General features: G+C 41.2%; 1 protein-coding gene across 3 annotated transcripts in view; it reads left to right on the top strand.

Annotated features, from left to right (window-relative positions):
• PPP1R21 (protein phosphatase 1 regulatory subunit 21) overlaps window positions 1-14,269 on the top strand; it is a 78,447-nt gene extending 64,178 nt beyond the window's left edge. The window contains 5 exon segments of one of the 3 annotated variants that reach the window (NM_001103093.1): window positions 1,113-1,145; window positions 2,293-2,409; window positions 4,626-4,724; window positions 5,757-5,885; window positions 8,309-8,965. In NM_001103093.1, the coding sequence (NP_001096563.1) occupies window positions 1,113-1,145; window positions 2,293-2,409; window positions 4,626-4,724; window positions 5,757-5,885; window positions 8,309-8,338 (408 nt within the window). In that variant the 3' untranslated portion in view covers window positions 8,339-8,965. 3 annotated transcript variants of the gene reach the window in all.

Below are 14,269 nucleotides of genomic sequence, written 5' to 3' on the forward strand. Positions count from 1 at the left end.
CGTCGATAAATGTATAAATGTATTAATACATTGTGGGTGCACAGGTGTTTATTATCCTTTTTTGCCCAAATTTACTATGTATTTACCTATTTTCATAATAAAATATAGGAGAGGAAAAAAGAATTAAAATTCTTAGAAAAGTGGAAAGCACACCAAACTTCCCAGAGCAGTGAGCTGAACGGCCAGTATGCTCACTGGAGGATCCTAGAAGCCCGATGACGAGGTTGAATCCTAGCCGCAGGTGTTGCCCTCTGCCCCTGACAGGGAGGGTGGCTGCCTAGCAGGACATTTCACCAACAGAACAGAATTCTGGCATCAGTTTAGGTACCGTTTGGGGAAGTGCAACATTGCCAGTACTTATCTGTGGACTTCCCTTCAGAGTCCGTCTCATTGATCAGATCAGACTGAATGTTTTCATGATCTTTATTGCTAAATTATTTTCTAAAGGGCTGTATTAGTTTATACTCTTTATCAGCAGCATATGAGAAAATGCCCACAGCAGTGAGAAAATGTTTAGTTATTAGGGTCACCATGAAACCATGAAACTATCTTTAGGTCTTCTTGCCTGCTTTGGAAATAAGCGTAGAAATGACTCAGAGTTAAAATCTGTTCTCCCTGTCTTTCTTCTCAGACCATTTGTTGGGTTTCAGTAAAAATGGCTAACAGCGTTTGGATAGAGGAGATAGTGATGGTCATACCCATTATTGCCATATGACAGAAATCATGAATGTGGTTATATATCTGAAGGGCCAGCTTGTGTTGAAAGATGATTTGTATCAAAAAATGATTGATTTGAGGGTGATCTTCCAGAATTCCACTGCTAGTGTGCTTTTGTTTTATTTATTTCAATGTTGCTTGTTTCATTTTATTTTTTGGCAACACCACAGGGCTTATGAGATGTTAGTTCCTCAACCAGGGATTGAAACTGGGCCCACAGCAGTGAAAACACCAAGTCCTAACCACTGGCCCACCAAGGAATTCTCCTTAGTGTGCTTTCAAACAATGTGAACAATGTGAACAATGAGAAGAGAAAAAAATATTACAAGGGTTTAAGCTGTTGTGTTTAAAGTATAAACAGTTTGTTCTAAAGCTTTTTCTCCCTTGTGTTCTAGATTGGAATTTTAACCAGGACATCTGACAGTGAGGTAATATGTGCTTAACATCAAGTTGTTTGTTAGTAAATATCTGGCCACATGTTTGTTGACAAAGTCCAGCAAAAGTCAGCTTCATCTAATACATTTCTGACAATTCTAGTCAATGTGGATCCATGTTGCTTTTCTCTTGGGTCAGTGTTAACTGTCACCAACAAATCACAGCCTGTTTCTGTAATTGTCTTCTTGAATGACTTGACTTGGCAGTTTGACAGGGTGTGGCATGAGCTCGGCCATCAGCTTGCTGGTATGTGGCTGGAGGCTGCGAGCCATTACCTTCCAGTGGGCCAGCTGGCAGAGCAGGGCTTTTCAGGGGCTTGACCATCAATGGGCTTGTAGTTCTTTCCAGCCCTCAAGTGACTGACTCCAGGTCAGATTTGGCCTGTCAAATAGGTTTGCACCTTTTCGTTTTGAAATACTGCAAGTGTAAACTTACAAATAATCATTAAAAGAACACTGAAGTCATTCAGCCTAACAGTCAGAATGGTGAACTGGCAAACATAGTTCAAGTAGGTTGGTAGATTCTTTGGTTTCCTTATTGGCCTTATACTTCAGGTAATCTTGAACTTATGCATATATTTCTAAACTCAACTGAGTAGGTGCCAATGCTAGTGTAATTAGAAAACTAGTCTGGGACAAGGGCCATAAATTGTTCATTATAGAAATAGTTTAATTCGTTAGTATGTTTAGAAGCATTAGAGCTATCTTAAGATAATGTGGGGGAAAAGAATGTTCATATTTTTAGGAATGCCAATAAATGCTCCCCTTCTCCCTGTTCTCTAGTTAGTGGAAGACATAGGAGACAGGCAGATAGAGATTTTGAAAGTTAGATATGTGGCACCTAACTGAGAGACATGGCCTCATGGCTGGGGGGCCTCCCAAGACTTCACTTCTGCTTTCTTCTCTTGAAGCCACACCTTCACTGTGAGATGGGCAGGGAGCTGAATAAAAGCTTCTGTCTTGTTTAAAGTTTTCCCAAAAGGTGGGAAAACTATGATTTCCCATCAAATTTCAAATGAAAATGTAGGAAATGTCGTCTTCTTTTTATTTGGCTAAAGTGATAGTAATCTTTTTTGTTTCCCTCTCAGAACGGCTTCATCCCACTGGCATTTATTCACTCAGTTACGTGTGCTCTCTTTAGGCCCCAGATGTGGAGTCTCGGGAAGACTTAATCAGAAATCACTACATGACAAGGATAGTGGAACTGACGTCTCAGCTGCAGCTAGCTGACAGCAAGTCAGTGCACTTTTATGCTGAGGTGAGTGGAGAGTCAATCGGATCAGGTGGATTTTCCTAGCCTCTTCAGCAATTAGGTCACTGTCTTGGCCTCCTGCTGCTGCTGCTGCTAAGTCGCTTCAGTCATGTCCGACTCTGTGTGACCCCAGAGACGGCAGCCCACCAGGCTCCCCCATCCCTGGGATTCTCCAGGCAAGAACACTGGAGTGGGTTGCCATTTCCTCCTGCTGTTCACCACAAAAGAGAGATCAGAGTCAGTGTGTCTGCAGTGTGGATTTGGTTAGAGTTCATGTAGGTTGGTCCACACACCAACCAAAAATCTTTATCGGTAGACTTTCTTAGGGTTATATAACATGTTTTGAACATTATTATTATAGATTCCTTGTTTTAGAGAGTTATAAGCTGGTAACATTCATAGGTGAAGGAATTTTCGTTTAGGGGAATTCAAAGCAAAGTATGTCTTTGTTTCTCTTTAGTATACTCTTTAGTTACTAAATGACAACTTGTGGTAATGAGTTTTTATAAATGATAAAATGCAAAATGTAACCTTTTTCAACTTTTAAAAAATATAAAATGTTGCTTTTTGTTACATTTTATTCTTCCATCACCATATAATTCATTTTCTTAAGAGGATTAGAAAAAGGTTATGCAAGATAATAAAATTATACAAATTCCTTGATGAAGAGGAGAAAATGAAAGAAGAAATTACAGATACCAAGAAGTGAGAAACACATTATAAGATAGAATGGAAATTGCTCAACATATAAGGATACATGTAAGGTCTCTGATTAGAAACTTTTTCTTAAAAGGTTAGTTGTAGATGTCAGACAGAGATGTATAATCCTTTAAACTGTTAAGGAAATTGACAAAGGAAAGATCAAACCCTTTACTAGAATGTGACTTTGTGATTTTCTCCTGTTCTGCAGAGACAGGGAGGTTGATAGGAAGCCAGGTGCTAGAAGTTAAGAGAGGCTTTGCTTCTCTCTTCTTGCTGAAATAAATGATATGCATAGCTTAGTGTTGCATACCTGTTTGAGAAGATGATCAGTAGTGATAACTGTTGGATTGTAGAAAAATGAGGACAGCAAGTTGGATGCTGTAGTACCCTACTGTTTGAACTATGTGGCACAGAACATCATCTTGTCCTGCTTTGGATCCCTAACTACCTTCTGAGTTACTCTCCCAGAGTTGATTGTCCTCCTCACAAGGGCCTGTGTTTTGCAGAGCTCTCTCCCTCTTTCTCTGGTTCAATGGCTGAGCACATAAATGTGTAATTAATAGAGAGTGGTTGATTTGGTTGGCTGAACTTGCCTGAAATTCTCTTATGAGGAATGAAATAAGTAACTGGGGAATTTCTGAGGATTTCCAAGAGATTTGCTTATCTTAGTAAATTCTTTTAGCACAATTGTGATACAGGAATTTTAAAATTGTTCTAGTTTTTCCTTGTCTGTAAACAGGAAGTGGTGACCCTCAATATGACTTTACTGGAATGGTCAGTCTGAGCATTTGATGTTGACACAGCATTCAAATGTGTCTCAACAGATTCTCCGTGTCAACCTCGTGGTTTATCAGAAAATTTAGTGATCCTTTTAATGGCACGCCTTCTTTTAACAATAGCATGAAATAGAATTTTTCTTTTTTCTTCTTCATGTACTGTCTCCAGATAGCCTCGGTTTAGTAGACCGCCCCCCCCGCCCCCACGCGCCCCCAAAAAATAAAAGCCAACTGGGGTCTTTAAACTGCTCTCACTTTTTTTTCCCCTCATCGACAGAGTGAGGCTGTAAAGATCTTTTTGTTCCTATGATATGGTCTCCAATAAAGGGCTTAAAACACAAGAAGAAAAGTATCTTAGAATTCATACTGCTTGATGCCATTGATCACTTTTGAAATAACCACTTCCTTTCTCATCCAGTGAACATGAATCTTGGGTAAATGTAGAAAACTTCTTATACTTTTTGTAACCTGTGGTCATCAGGCTAGAGTTTGGAAAGAAATACTGATGAACTTGGGTTAGTAGATGTTTTTCCCTCATTAAACTGACGTGAGTGAGGCCCACTCATATTTCTTACGTGTGCTCCAGGGTGTGGCACAGGGCCTATGGATGGAGATTTAGCAGATGTTTGTGGGATGAAGGGAGGAAGTGTGGTCCTGGGGATTGTTTTCTAGTTACCTTCCCTGAAGTAAATTCGGTCTGGGGAAATGCTTCCTGAGATTATGGTATGTTTTCTGATTTCGCAGTGCCGAGCACTCTCTAAAAGGCTGGCCTTGGCTGAAAAGTCTAAAGAGGCACTGACAGAAGAGATGAAAGTAGCCAGTCAGAGCATTAGCCGACTTCAGGTGAGTTTCACGTTACCTACGCAGTGTGTTTTTTCATTGAAAGTTCTTAGGCTGAAAAATCAGCATTTCCCTTCTAAAATGGTGACATTTGACCTCTAGATATAATACTTTTCTTACCATTTTATTTCTAGCTCATTTTCAAGTTACAGCTCATTTATGGCAGGCAAGAAGTGGTTGTATTATTTGTTTCTGTAGTTTGATTTTAATTATAAATAGTTTTGTAGTCAGCATTTCTTTAAATAATACTTATTTATCCATAGTCCTTCCTTTTTCTCTTCCTCCCAGTTGATAATCCCTGTCATGGCTGGCCGGAAGTTTATTTTCTTCATATGACTCAATTCCTTCTCTTTATTGATTCATAAAACTGACATAAACTGAAAGATAGGGCTTCATAATATTCCTTCTTACTCACTGCTTTGTTTTAAAGCCTTGTTTCCAGAAGCCTTTAGTAAATATAAACATGCTACAGGCAAAGAAATAACTCATTAACAGCAATACACACTTCCTTCTGGTTTCAGATTCATATATAGATTTTCTAGAATCACAAGATTAGATGTTAAAAGGCCAAAGAGAGCCTGAGAGATGAGAGGAGAGAGGAAGGTGCTTTTTCTAGGGAGAGTCATGCCCAGAGGGCTGTGGGATCCCCATCGAGTGTGGGATGGTGGGAATGTGCTAGAGACCACCTTCTCCGCCTCACCAGAGGCTCAGGAAAACCTGAGGGAAAGAGCATGAAGCCCTCTTGTTTTTTTTTTTTGTTTTTTTTTTTGTGACACTTTTATACCTGGCATAGAAGGAAACTCATTTCTGCAAAGAAATTCAGAACCCATTTTGAAGGTTGAGAAAAACTTCTTCCCCATTTGTACTTGTTCTCTTGTTAGACCTGTGGCTTAACCTGCTTCTTAATTGATCAGATAGGTCATCTTGATAGGTTGCTTTTCCAACATTTTTTTTTTTTCTTAAATTAAAAGAACTTTCAAGTGGTATAACTGGTGGAGTTTTGCTTTCTCTTTTCTTTTTTCCCTGGCCATTCAGGATGAGCTGACAACTACCAAGAGGAGTTATGAGGATCAGTTAAGTATGATGAGCGACCACCTGTGCAGCATGAACGAGACGCTATCTAAACAAAGAGAGGAGATTGACACACTAAAGATGTCCAGTAAGGTAGGGGAGGGACGGGCCTCTCTGAGGAGTAATAGTTAATATTTAATGTGTTTCATGTAAGGTACTTCATTGTTGAGTGTTTCAGGAGCAAAGGATTAAGAGATTTGAAGTGTTTATAAATCATTTCACTTGTCCTCTTATCCGAAAGTAAAATGAAGATTGTTTGATTGAGTTACAAGTTGAGAGAAGGTCTGACCTCCAGGTCCTAACTCTGTGTTGCTTGCTTTTTGGTATTTGGGGCAATTCTGCTACTGTTGTGTTAGTTAGGAGCACTCTTAAGAGGGTTTATGATGGGGATTACTCTTTTATTTATATGAATCTAAAACGGTCTCATTGAAAAGTAACCTTCTTAGCAAATTTATTCTCATAACATATCCATATAACCAAGGGCTATTTTGTCCTTTTAATTCCAAAGACTTCTTAAATTTCATTTCCAATAAAGCCTCTGCTTGTCCAGGCTGGGGTCAGTAGATATGGGTAGTGTTTTTGTGTTGAAGGGCATATCCATGTATCATGTATCTTTGTTGTATCATTATACACGCACACACACACACACACACACACACTCTTACCATGAGAGGTAGGCTTCAAGAGGCCAGAGAGCTGGTTTCATGCATGATCTCAGATGCTTGGCATATTTTGATAACTCAGACAACACCCTGCCACCAGCAGCTTGGATCTGCTGTGTCCAGCCTGTGCTCTTTACAGTCCACGCTGCCCCTCACTGATCTTGCAGGTATGTGCTGAGTTCCTGTTGCGTGCTGGCCCTGGGAAGGACATAGAGATGAACATTTTCGCATCTGCCAGTGGTGGTGCAGAGCTGCATCCCGCTCAGTTGATGTCTCCTTGGAAGTGTATCATGTTAATGCACTAGAATTTGCCTTACAGAATTTTGTTTCTCAGTGTAGTTTGGTGGTATTGATTGGCCTCTGGCTGCTTCGGAGAATGTTTGTGATGCTTTTCTGGGACATTTTGTGATGGTTGTGACTGGCCTATGTGGTGCTGATTAGGGTTCTCTGGTTACTGGTGCTTGGGGAAACTTGGGCTTGTAGGTAAAGGGTAGGGTATTGGTCCTTTTGAAGAATGCCTCCTTAACCCTTTTGGCCTCTTGGTATTCCATCAGGGCAATAGCTGACTCATGTAGAAAGCACATGCGTTAGTGGGAGTAGCAGGAAAAAGCCTGCTTCTAGCACCTAACATTTGAAGAAAAGTAGCAGTCATTATAGGGAAAGTTTTCAGACCTCAGAGCTGCAGAGGGCATTTGGTTCTGAATTGAGGAGGGTTAATGTTGGGGATAGGCGCTTCCCTGGTGGCAATCAGGAGACCTGGGTTCGATCCCTGGGTCTGGAAGATCCCCTGGAGAAGTGAATGGCAACCCACTCCAGTATTCTTGTCTGGAGAATTCCAATGACAGAGGAGCTTGGTGAGCTAGCAAAGCTCATTGTCCCAAAGGTAATTAATTGTATTGCAGTCACTTTGGAAGTGAGGAAATTTTTAAGCCCTCTTGGAAATTTTTAATCTAGTCCTTAGAATATCTGTGATTAATAAAGCATAGAGTTAGCGATCCTTCTTTACTTTCTAGTTTCTGTTGTTAACCTTTCTTTGATCTTTCTGTGGTCCCTATATTTTGTCCCCCCCACACCACCCCCCATTTATTAGTCATTTAAATTGCTATAGCATCAGACAGCTGAGTTGACGTGGTCTCCATTGGATACCAAGTAAACATCCTGAAGCCATTTGTTTGCTGTTATCTTGCTCTGAATGTCTGTGTTTTGTAACCATTTCCCACATTTATATGCAATAGTTAAATGTAGGAATTAAATTAGAATGCTTTCCCTAAAAGTGAACTTCTCCAGAAAAAAGAAAAGTTACATAAAACTGGAAAGTCCAAATCTCTGTATATGAGGGAATCGGGAATTAAGACATTTTCCAAGTTGCTCTCAGCTGGTATCTGAGCTTCCTTTTATCCTGAGATTATCTTTGCCACTGAGATGTTAGTTGGCACATATTAAAAATAAGTTCTTATTAAGACCTTTTAAAAGGTGTTCATTTTAACAGCAAAGGAACAAGTTTAGGCTAAAATATTTTATTCAGCTTTATGAAATCATAAAGTACCTTGTCTTTGAAACAAAATGAATATATGAGGTTTGATAAATCCAAGATATGCTTTCTTTTCTTTATTACCTGTGCTCAGACACCAGGGAAATAAGGTAGATGGAGAAAAGTGGGGAGAGTGAAAAGTAACAAACTGCTCTGTGATTCCTAAATAAAAGTTAGCGATGGAAGGTTATCAGCTCTTCTCCTTCTTGGAAGCTAAAGTTTTCCACAGTGAACTATGGCTTCCAGACAGCTTGGTCTCTAAACTGTGTGGATGATTTTTCTAGAAGTTGGCATTCTTATTGTTGATATTTTTCTTTGCACAGGGAAATTCTAAAAAGAACAAGAGTCGATAGTTTACGGATAGCGGGTTGGCGACTTCTTTCCAGAGCTGCTACTGCTGAGCGGAGCTGCGGGGCCGACCCTCCACGTCCAGTGCTGGCCGCCTTCAGGAAGCTGGAGTGTTGTTGGGCCTAGTGAAGTAGTCAGTGTTGTAAATGGCCTTGAAATATTTAAAATATATTTGTAATCAGTAAGGCAAATACAGAATTTGATGTTGACAGTAAAATGGAAAACAATACACATACCGTGGATATTGTAGGTTTCCTTATGCTGTTTTTACTGTGCACTTTTTAAAATTAGGTTTTAATTTCAGTATGTAAGAACAACAAATATTTTGTATATTTTCAAACTCTATGATATGGTAATCAATTTGGTATCTATGGAATAGATATATGTTTCTGGATAAAATGCTTACATTGTCAAACTGTCATTACTTCTCGCTATAATTGAAAACAGTCTCCAATTCCTTTTGAAGACTTATTCATTCTCTCTGTCTCTCTTTCTCTGTTCTGGAGGGACTGGGCCTTGAAAACTCCAGATCTTGTGGTTTATTATCATTGTCTTCGGCTCTTCAGTACCTTCTCTGTGTTGGAATAATAGCTTAAGGAAATTGATGTCAATAAATCCATACATATATCAAACTTTCAGTCTTCTGAGAATCTGATGAAGGAAACTGAAACGTACTAAAGTAGGCTTCACAGAATTACCAAATCCCAGTTGATTTAGATATAATCTTTCTAATCCTTCAAATTGGAATAATTGTACAGTTAATCCTTTATTAAGGCTTTGAGTACCTCTCAAGGTACTTGTAACTATACTTCAGGCAAGGTTGCTAAGCCCTTTCAGGCTCCTATTGGTTTATTTCATAAACATTGTGTCATTTTAGTGTACATTTCAGAGGTGTCTCTCCCAGCACCTCCCTCCCCAAGTCTTTAGTTAGTTTCTCTTTTCCTCGGAGTCTCCTACACATGCCCATTTCACTCCATGTCTACATCCCCAGACTGAAGCCCCTCCTTTCCCACCTCCCTGCCTGCAGCTTCATCTCCTTTGAGCCTCTTCACTGGGCAGTTGCTAGTCACCCTCCAGAATGCACTCTGTTTCACCTCAGTGCTCAGCACCGCTTCCCTCTGTGCTCAGCACAAAGGCCAACTCCTTGGCCCCCTGTTCTTGGCTGCCTGCTGTAGAGACAGACTGGCCGTTGTGCCCAGTCTTCACAGTAATGGAAGTATTTGAATCCTGCCTCAGGGATCTCTGGGTGAGTCCAGCTCGGTCCCATTTCCCCTAGCCCCTTGGCCCTTTCTGTTTTGTGTGATCTGTTCATTTTCATTCTCTGTCACCTGAACCAGCAGTGTTCACTGTAGCTGCGCCTAAGTCCCCAAGCACCATGTTGCTTAGCTCCACCGTAAACCTAGAGTTTCCAACCCCTGCTAGACCCTCAGTGTTCTGTGACCCTGCGTTCTGAATTTCTCGTCCATTTCTCTTCCTCCTTTGGAGGGTTTGGAACTAAGGAGTGATGTCATCTGGCTTATGCTTTAATGGAATCATGGGTTGCTTGGCTGAAAATCGATTGTAGGGGAGCAAGGATGGAAGTAAACAGAAGAGTTAGGAGGCTATTCAGTAGCAGGAGGCTGTTGAGAGATGATGGTGGCCTGGACCATGCTGATATCAGTGGAAGTTGTATGAAGGCTATTTCTGGATTTGTTTTGAAGAGAGTAGATAGGAATTGCTGAAATCCCAACTCTTTCCTCTCTATACTTCTATTACTCTTTATAGTTCTGTTACTCTTCTCTGCTTTTACTCCTAATACTTACCATAATCTAACGTACAATATGTTTTGCTTATTAATCTTGTTTATTGCCTGTTTCTCCCCTTTAGAGGATACAGTTTCATAAGGGCAGGTTTTTGGTCTGGTTTGCTCACTGTTGTCTTCCCTGTACCTAAAACACTGCCTGGCATTCAGTGAATGTTTGTCAAAGGAATGCTGCCTGGGCAGGAACGTGGAGTGTGAGAGAAAGAAGAGTCAGTCAAAGGGGAAGCCAGGGATTCTGACCTGAATGCACCTGAGTGCAAGGGAAGATCGAGGGAGTAGCATCTTGCTTCTACCTGGCTATGAGTTAAGCTGAACATCTGGGAGTCACCTTGACTTCCTCCTCACCTCACGTATCTCGTTTTTTACCTTGTCTTGCTGAACCTTCCTGCCTTTTCACATATCTCGGCTCTAACTTCTTATCTGATGCCTTAAATTGAGCCCTGGCTCCCTGCTGCCTGGATGACTCACTCGTCTTCCTGTTCTCCAGACATCTCTCTCTCCACTTAGCACATTTCTGCAGAGCCCATCTCCTGGATGGAAAGAAAGCCTTCACAGTGGCCCCTCATTGCGCTCTGGCTGTAGTGTGTACATGTGAGACATGTATACTAACTGTCACTCACTTTTTCCTTATTCTCTTCCAAGCGCTCCCTCCTCCACCTGCCCCTGCCCCTGCCCCCTTGCTATAGTCTCTGTAGAAGGAAATGGCAATCCCTCCAGTGTTCTTGCCTGGAGAATCCCAGGGACAGGGGAGCCTGGTGGGCTGCCGTCTGTGGGGTCGCACAGAGTCGGACATGACTAAAGCGACTTAGCAGCAGCAGCAGCAGCAGCAGTGAAAGTAAAGTCGCTCAGTTGTGTCGGACTCTTTGAGACCCCATGGACTGTAGCCTACCAGTCTCCTCTGTCCATGGGATTTTCCAGGCAAGAGTACTGGAGTGGGTTGCCAATCCCTTCTCCAAGTCTCTATCTACCTTTATGAAAATCCTCAGACCTCTGGGTCAGGAAGAGTGTCACTTCTCCTGAGAGATGGGCCTGCTTTTCTGATAGAGAAAATGTGAATCTTGGGTTGTCCTTCTTTGCTTTGGTGGCCGGGACTTGTATCTCTCCCCAACTGAGAGCTGCCAGAGCTCCTAGACCAGCGGTCCCTATCGCCCAGCATGGTGCCTGGTCCCACAGACCTGCTGGCAGTCCCTGTGGAAGGCTTGACCTTTGTGTAGGGGTCAGTGCCTCTGGGAGGTTTCCTAGATCTGAGGAACAGGGCAGGACTGTAGAGGGTGCAGTTGGTTTCCTGGTAAAATTGTCCCTTTTTAACTTAATTGCTAAGATCTTTGTTCTTTAGGCAGAGTCTCTTGGCAAAGTATATAATGACCACCACTGGGTAACCATTTATTTAAGTCAGGCACGGTAAAGACTTATTTCTTTTAAACTTCCCATAACTGTATCTCATTGGTGCTAATACTGTCCCTGTTTTACAGTTAGAAAACTAAGGCTTAGAGAGGGTAAGCAGTTTGTCCATATCACACAGCTAGTCCATGTGGGGCTGGGATTCAGATCCAGGCTTGTCTGATTCCAGAGCCTGGCTTATTCACTACTGTAGTATGAGCCTTTTGAATTGAGGACATTCAGTTCTCTTCCTACAAGTACTTTATATTTGGAGGATAAAATACTAAATTTCTCAGTAACTCCTGTACTTAATGCAACTTTCCCTTTCCATGTCTTCAGTAAGTATTCCTACCCCTTCTTTCAGCATTTATTTAGCTTCTTGAGCTAATGGGCTGGGTACAAGGTTTGCCTTTGATACCATTTTTTTTCTTCTCTGACCCCTATTTTTATTTACATATTCCTCGTTACATAAACCTTCCCAGCTACCAAATTCTGAATTTAATAAATTTATGCCATGAGTCTGCCCCTTATAATCCACTTTCTGTACAAACTTTGTTGTTATTTTTTTTTAAAGGAATTTAGTAACCACAAAACTAGAGATTAGTATGAACCCTTTTGTCTCCATCACTTCTTACAAACATTTTGTTAATCTTGTTTCATCTTTTTTTCCACATGGCTTCTTTTCTGGGAGTGTTTTAAGGCAAGTCCCAGACATTGGACCCTTTCCCCTGTGAACACTTGAGTCATGCGTATCTTTTGTAAAGATGAGAGTGCTAACTTCTTAATCTGCCTCACCCAGTGCCTGCTGAGTGCTTGGTGCAGATGAGACTGTGATAAGCAAGGCAGTCTGCTGGGTGCCCTTGAGAGCTTACAGTCTGCTAGTGAAGCAACAGTGATCCTGTAAACGCACAATTACAAACTGCCATATGTCCTGTCTTGCCCTGGGCTTGTCTCAGACAAGGCGGCAAGTGAGAGAGAAAACATAGAGGCTGCTGCTTCCTTGATTAAATGTCTGTATTTTTACCAAAATTATAAACTCGATTTGCATCAAGCTGTTCTAAAATACTTATTACAGGAATGTCCCTCGTGGTCCAAGACTCTTTGCTCCCAATGCAGGGACCCCAGTTTGATCCCTGGTCAGGAACTAGATCCCACATGTTGCAGCCAAGAGTCTGAGTGCCACAGCTAAAGATCCTGCATGCTGAAACTAAGACCTGGCACAGCCAAATAAATATTTAAAAATAGTACTTATTACAAAGAGAAAACAAGGCAAAAGAGACAGTCTCCTGATTTTCACCCTCATTTCATGCTCCCCAGAGAAAAGCACTTTCACTCACTGTCTAGATCCAGCTCCCTGTTTCCAAATGACATGCTACTTTCACTTTTCCTGTTAGGCATTGTCAGTTGATTTCCCAGTTAGAAGATGAGGATTTGTCTCTGTTTCATCTGCCTCCCTTTCCCTACTGTTCACATACATATACACGCTTTCTGTTTTTGTGTTGTCTCTTTCAGACTAGTTATATCAACATTTTGATTAGATCGATGCTCCATGTATATTTTAATATGATCATTTAAATGCTGTTGGTAACTGAGTCATGTAATGTACTGTGATGCCTTTTCCTTTCTTGTACAACTTTTTTTGTTTTCCCTGGAGTTAATAACTGTATCTGTCTTCCATGGTGCTTATCACTAATTTATTCCTAAATTCTCTCCCAGGTGCCCAGGTGCATAATTCTCATCTCAGTGTGATCAGATTCAACTGGGTGTTTAGCTAAATTTATCTTCTTCAAGAAGTCTCTCCTAGGGAATTCCCTGGCTGTCCAAGGGTTAGAACTCAGTGCTCTCAATGCTGGGGTTCTGGGTTTGATCCCTGTTCTGAGAACTAAGATCCCACAAGCCATGTGGTGCAGCCAGAAAAAGGAAGGAAAGGAAGAAATCGCTCCGAGAGTCCTTTGATCTGTGCCAGGCTATCCTGGTTGATCTCTAGGCCAGCGGTACTGCTGCTCTCTTGGGATCTTCCTCCCTTATCATCCTGGGCATTGTGTCTCCTCTTAAAATAACTCTCCACAAGCCTTTCCAGTGAGCGTCTTTTGTCTCTACTTGCCATTGCTGTGCCCTCTCAAAGAATCATCTGTTCTCTCTAGGCCTCTTAAAACATGGAAAGTGAAAGATGAGAGATAATTCTCAGTCCAGGCACAGATAGGGACTCAGTTGACTGAAGTTCACATAGGAGCAAATAAAAAGGACTTTAATCATTCATTGCTTCCTGGAGATGATGGAATTTTCAGAACTTACTGAAACAATATTTCTGACTTTTTCTTCATTAGATACTATATGCTTATTGTGGAAAATTTGGAAAATGAGGAAAAGTGTTGAATACACATCTTTTTGGAGATTCAGCTATTAATATTTTTGTTTATTCCTGTTCTTTTTTCATGCATATATATGGTACATGTTTTCAGTAAAAATTGGGATTATAAGAAATTCCAAATGAGAAAAAGAGGCTCTTTAATATGAAGTAGCAGGGAGCGGGGTGTAGGTTTGCTGGCTGCACAACTCCAGGGGGCACTGTTCACATTCTGTTCTATAGCAGGCCTGGGTGAAGGGAGAAGACGCTCCAGGTTCAGCGTGAGCAACTGTGATAAATAGCATGTATTTTGTTAGGTCATTTAACATACCACCCCCTACTATGCTTGTTATAAGCAATACTGTTCACTTTTCAAAGCTGATAAATAAAACTGGATTCTCCACTGCT

Source organism: Bos taurus, chromosome 11, assembly GCF_002263795.3.
Source record: "Bos taurus isolate L1 Dominette 01449 registration number 42190680 breed Hereford chromosome 11, ARS-UCD2.0, whole genome shotgun sequence".
Classification (NCBI taxonomy): Eukaryota; Metazoa; Chordata; class Mammalia; order Artiodactyla; family Bovidae; genus Bos; species Bos taurus.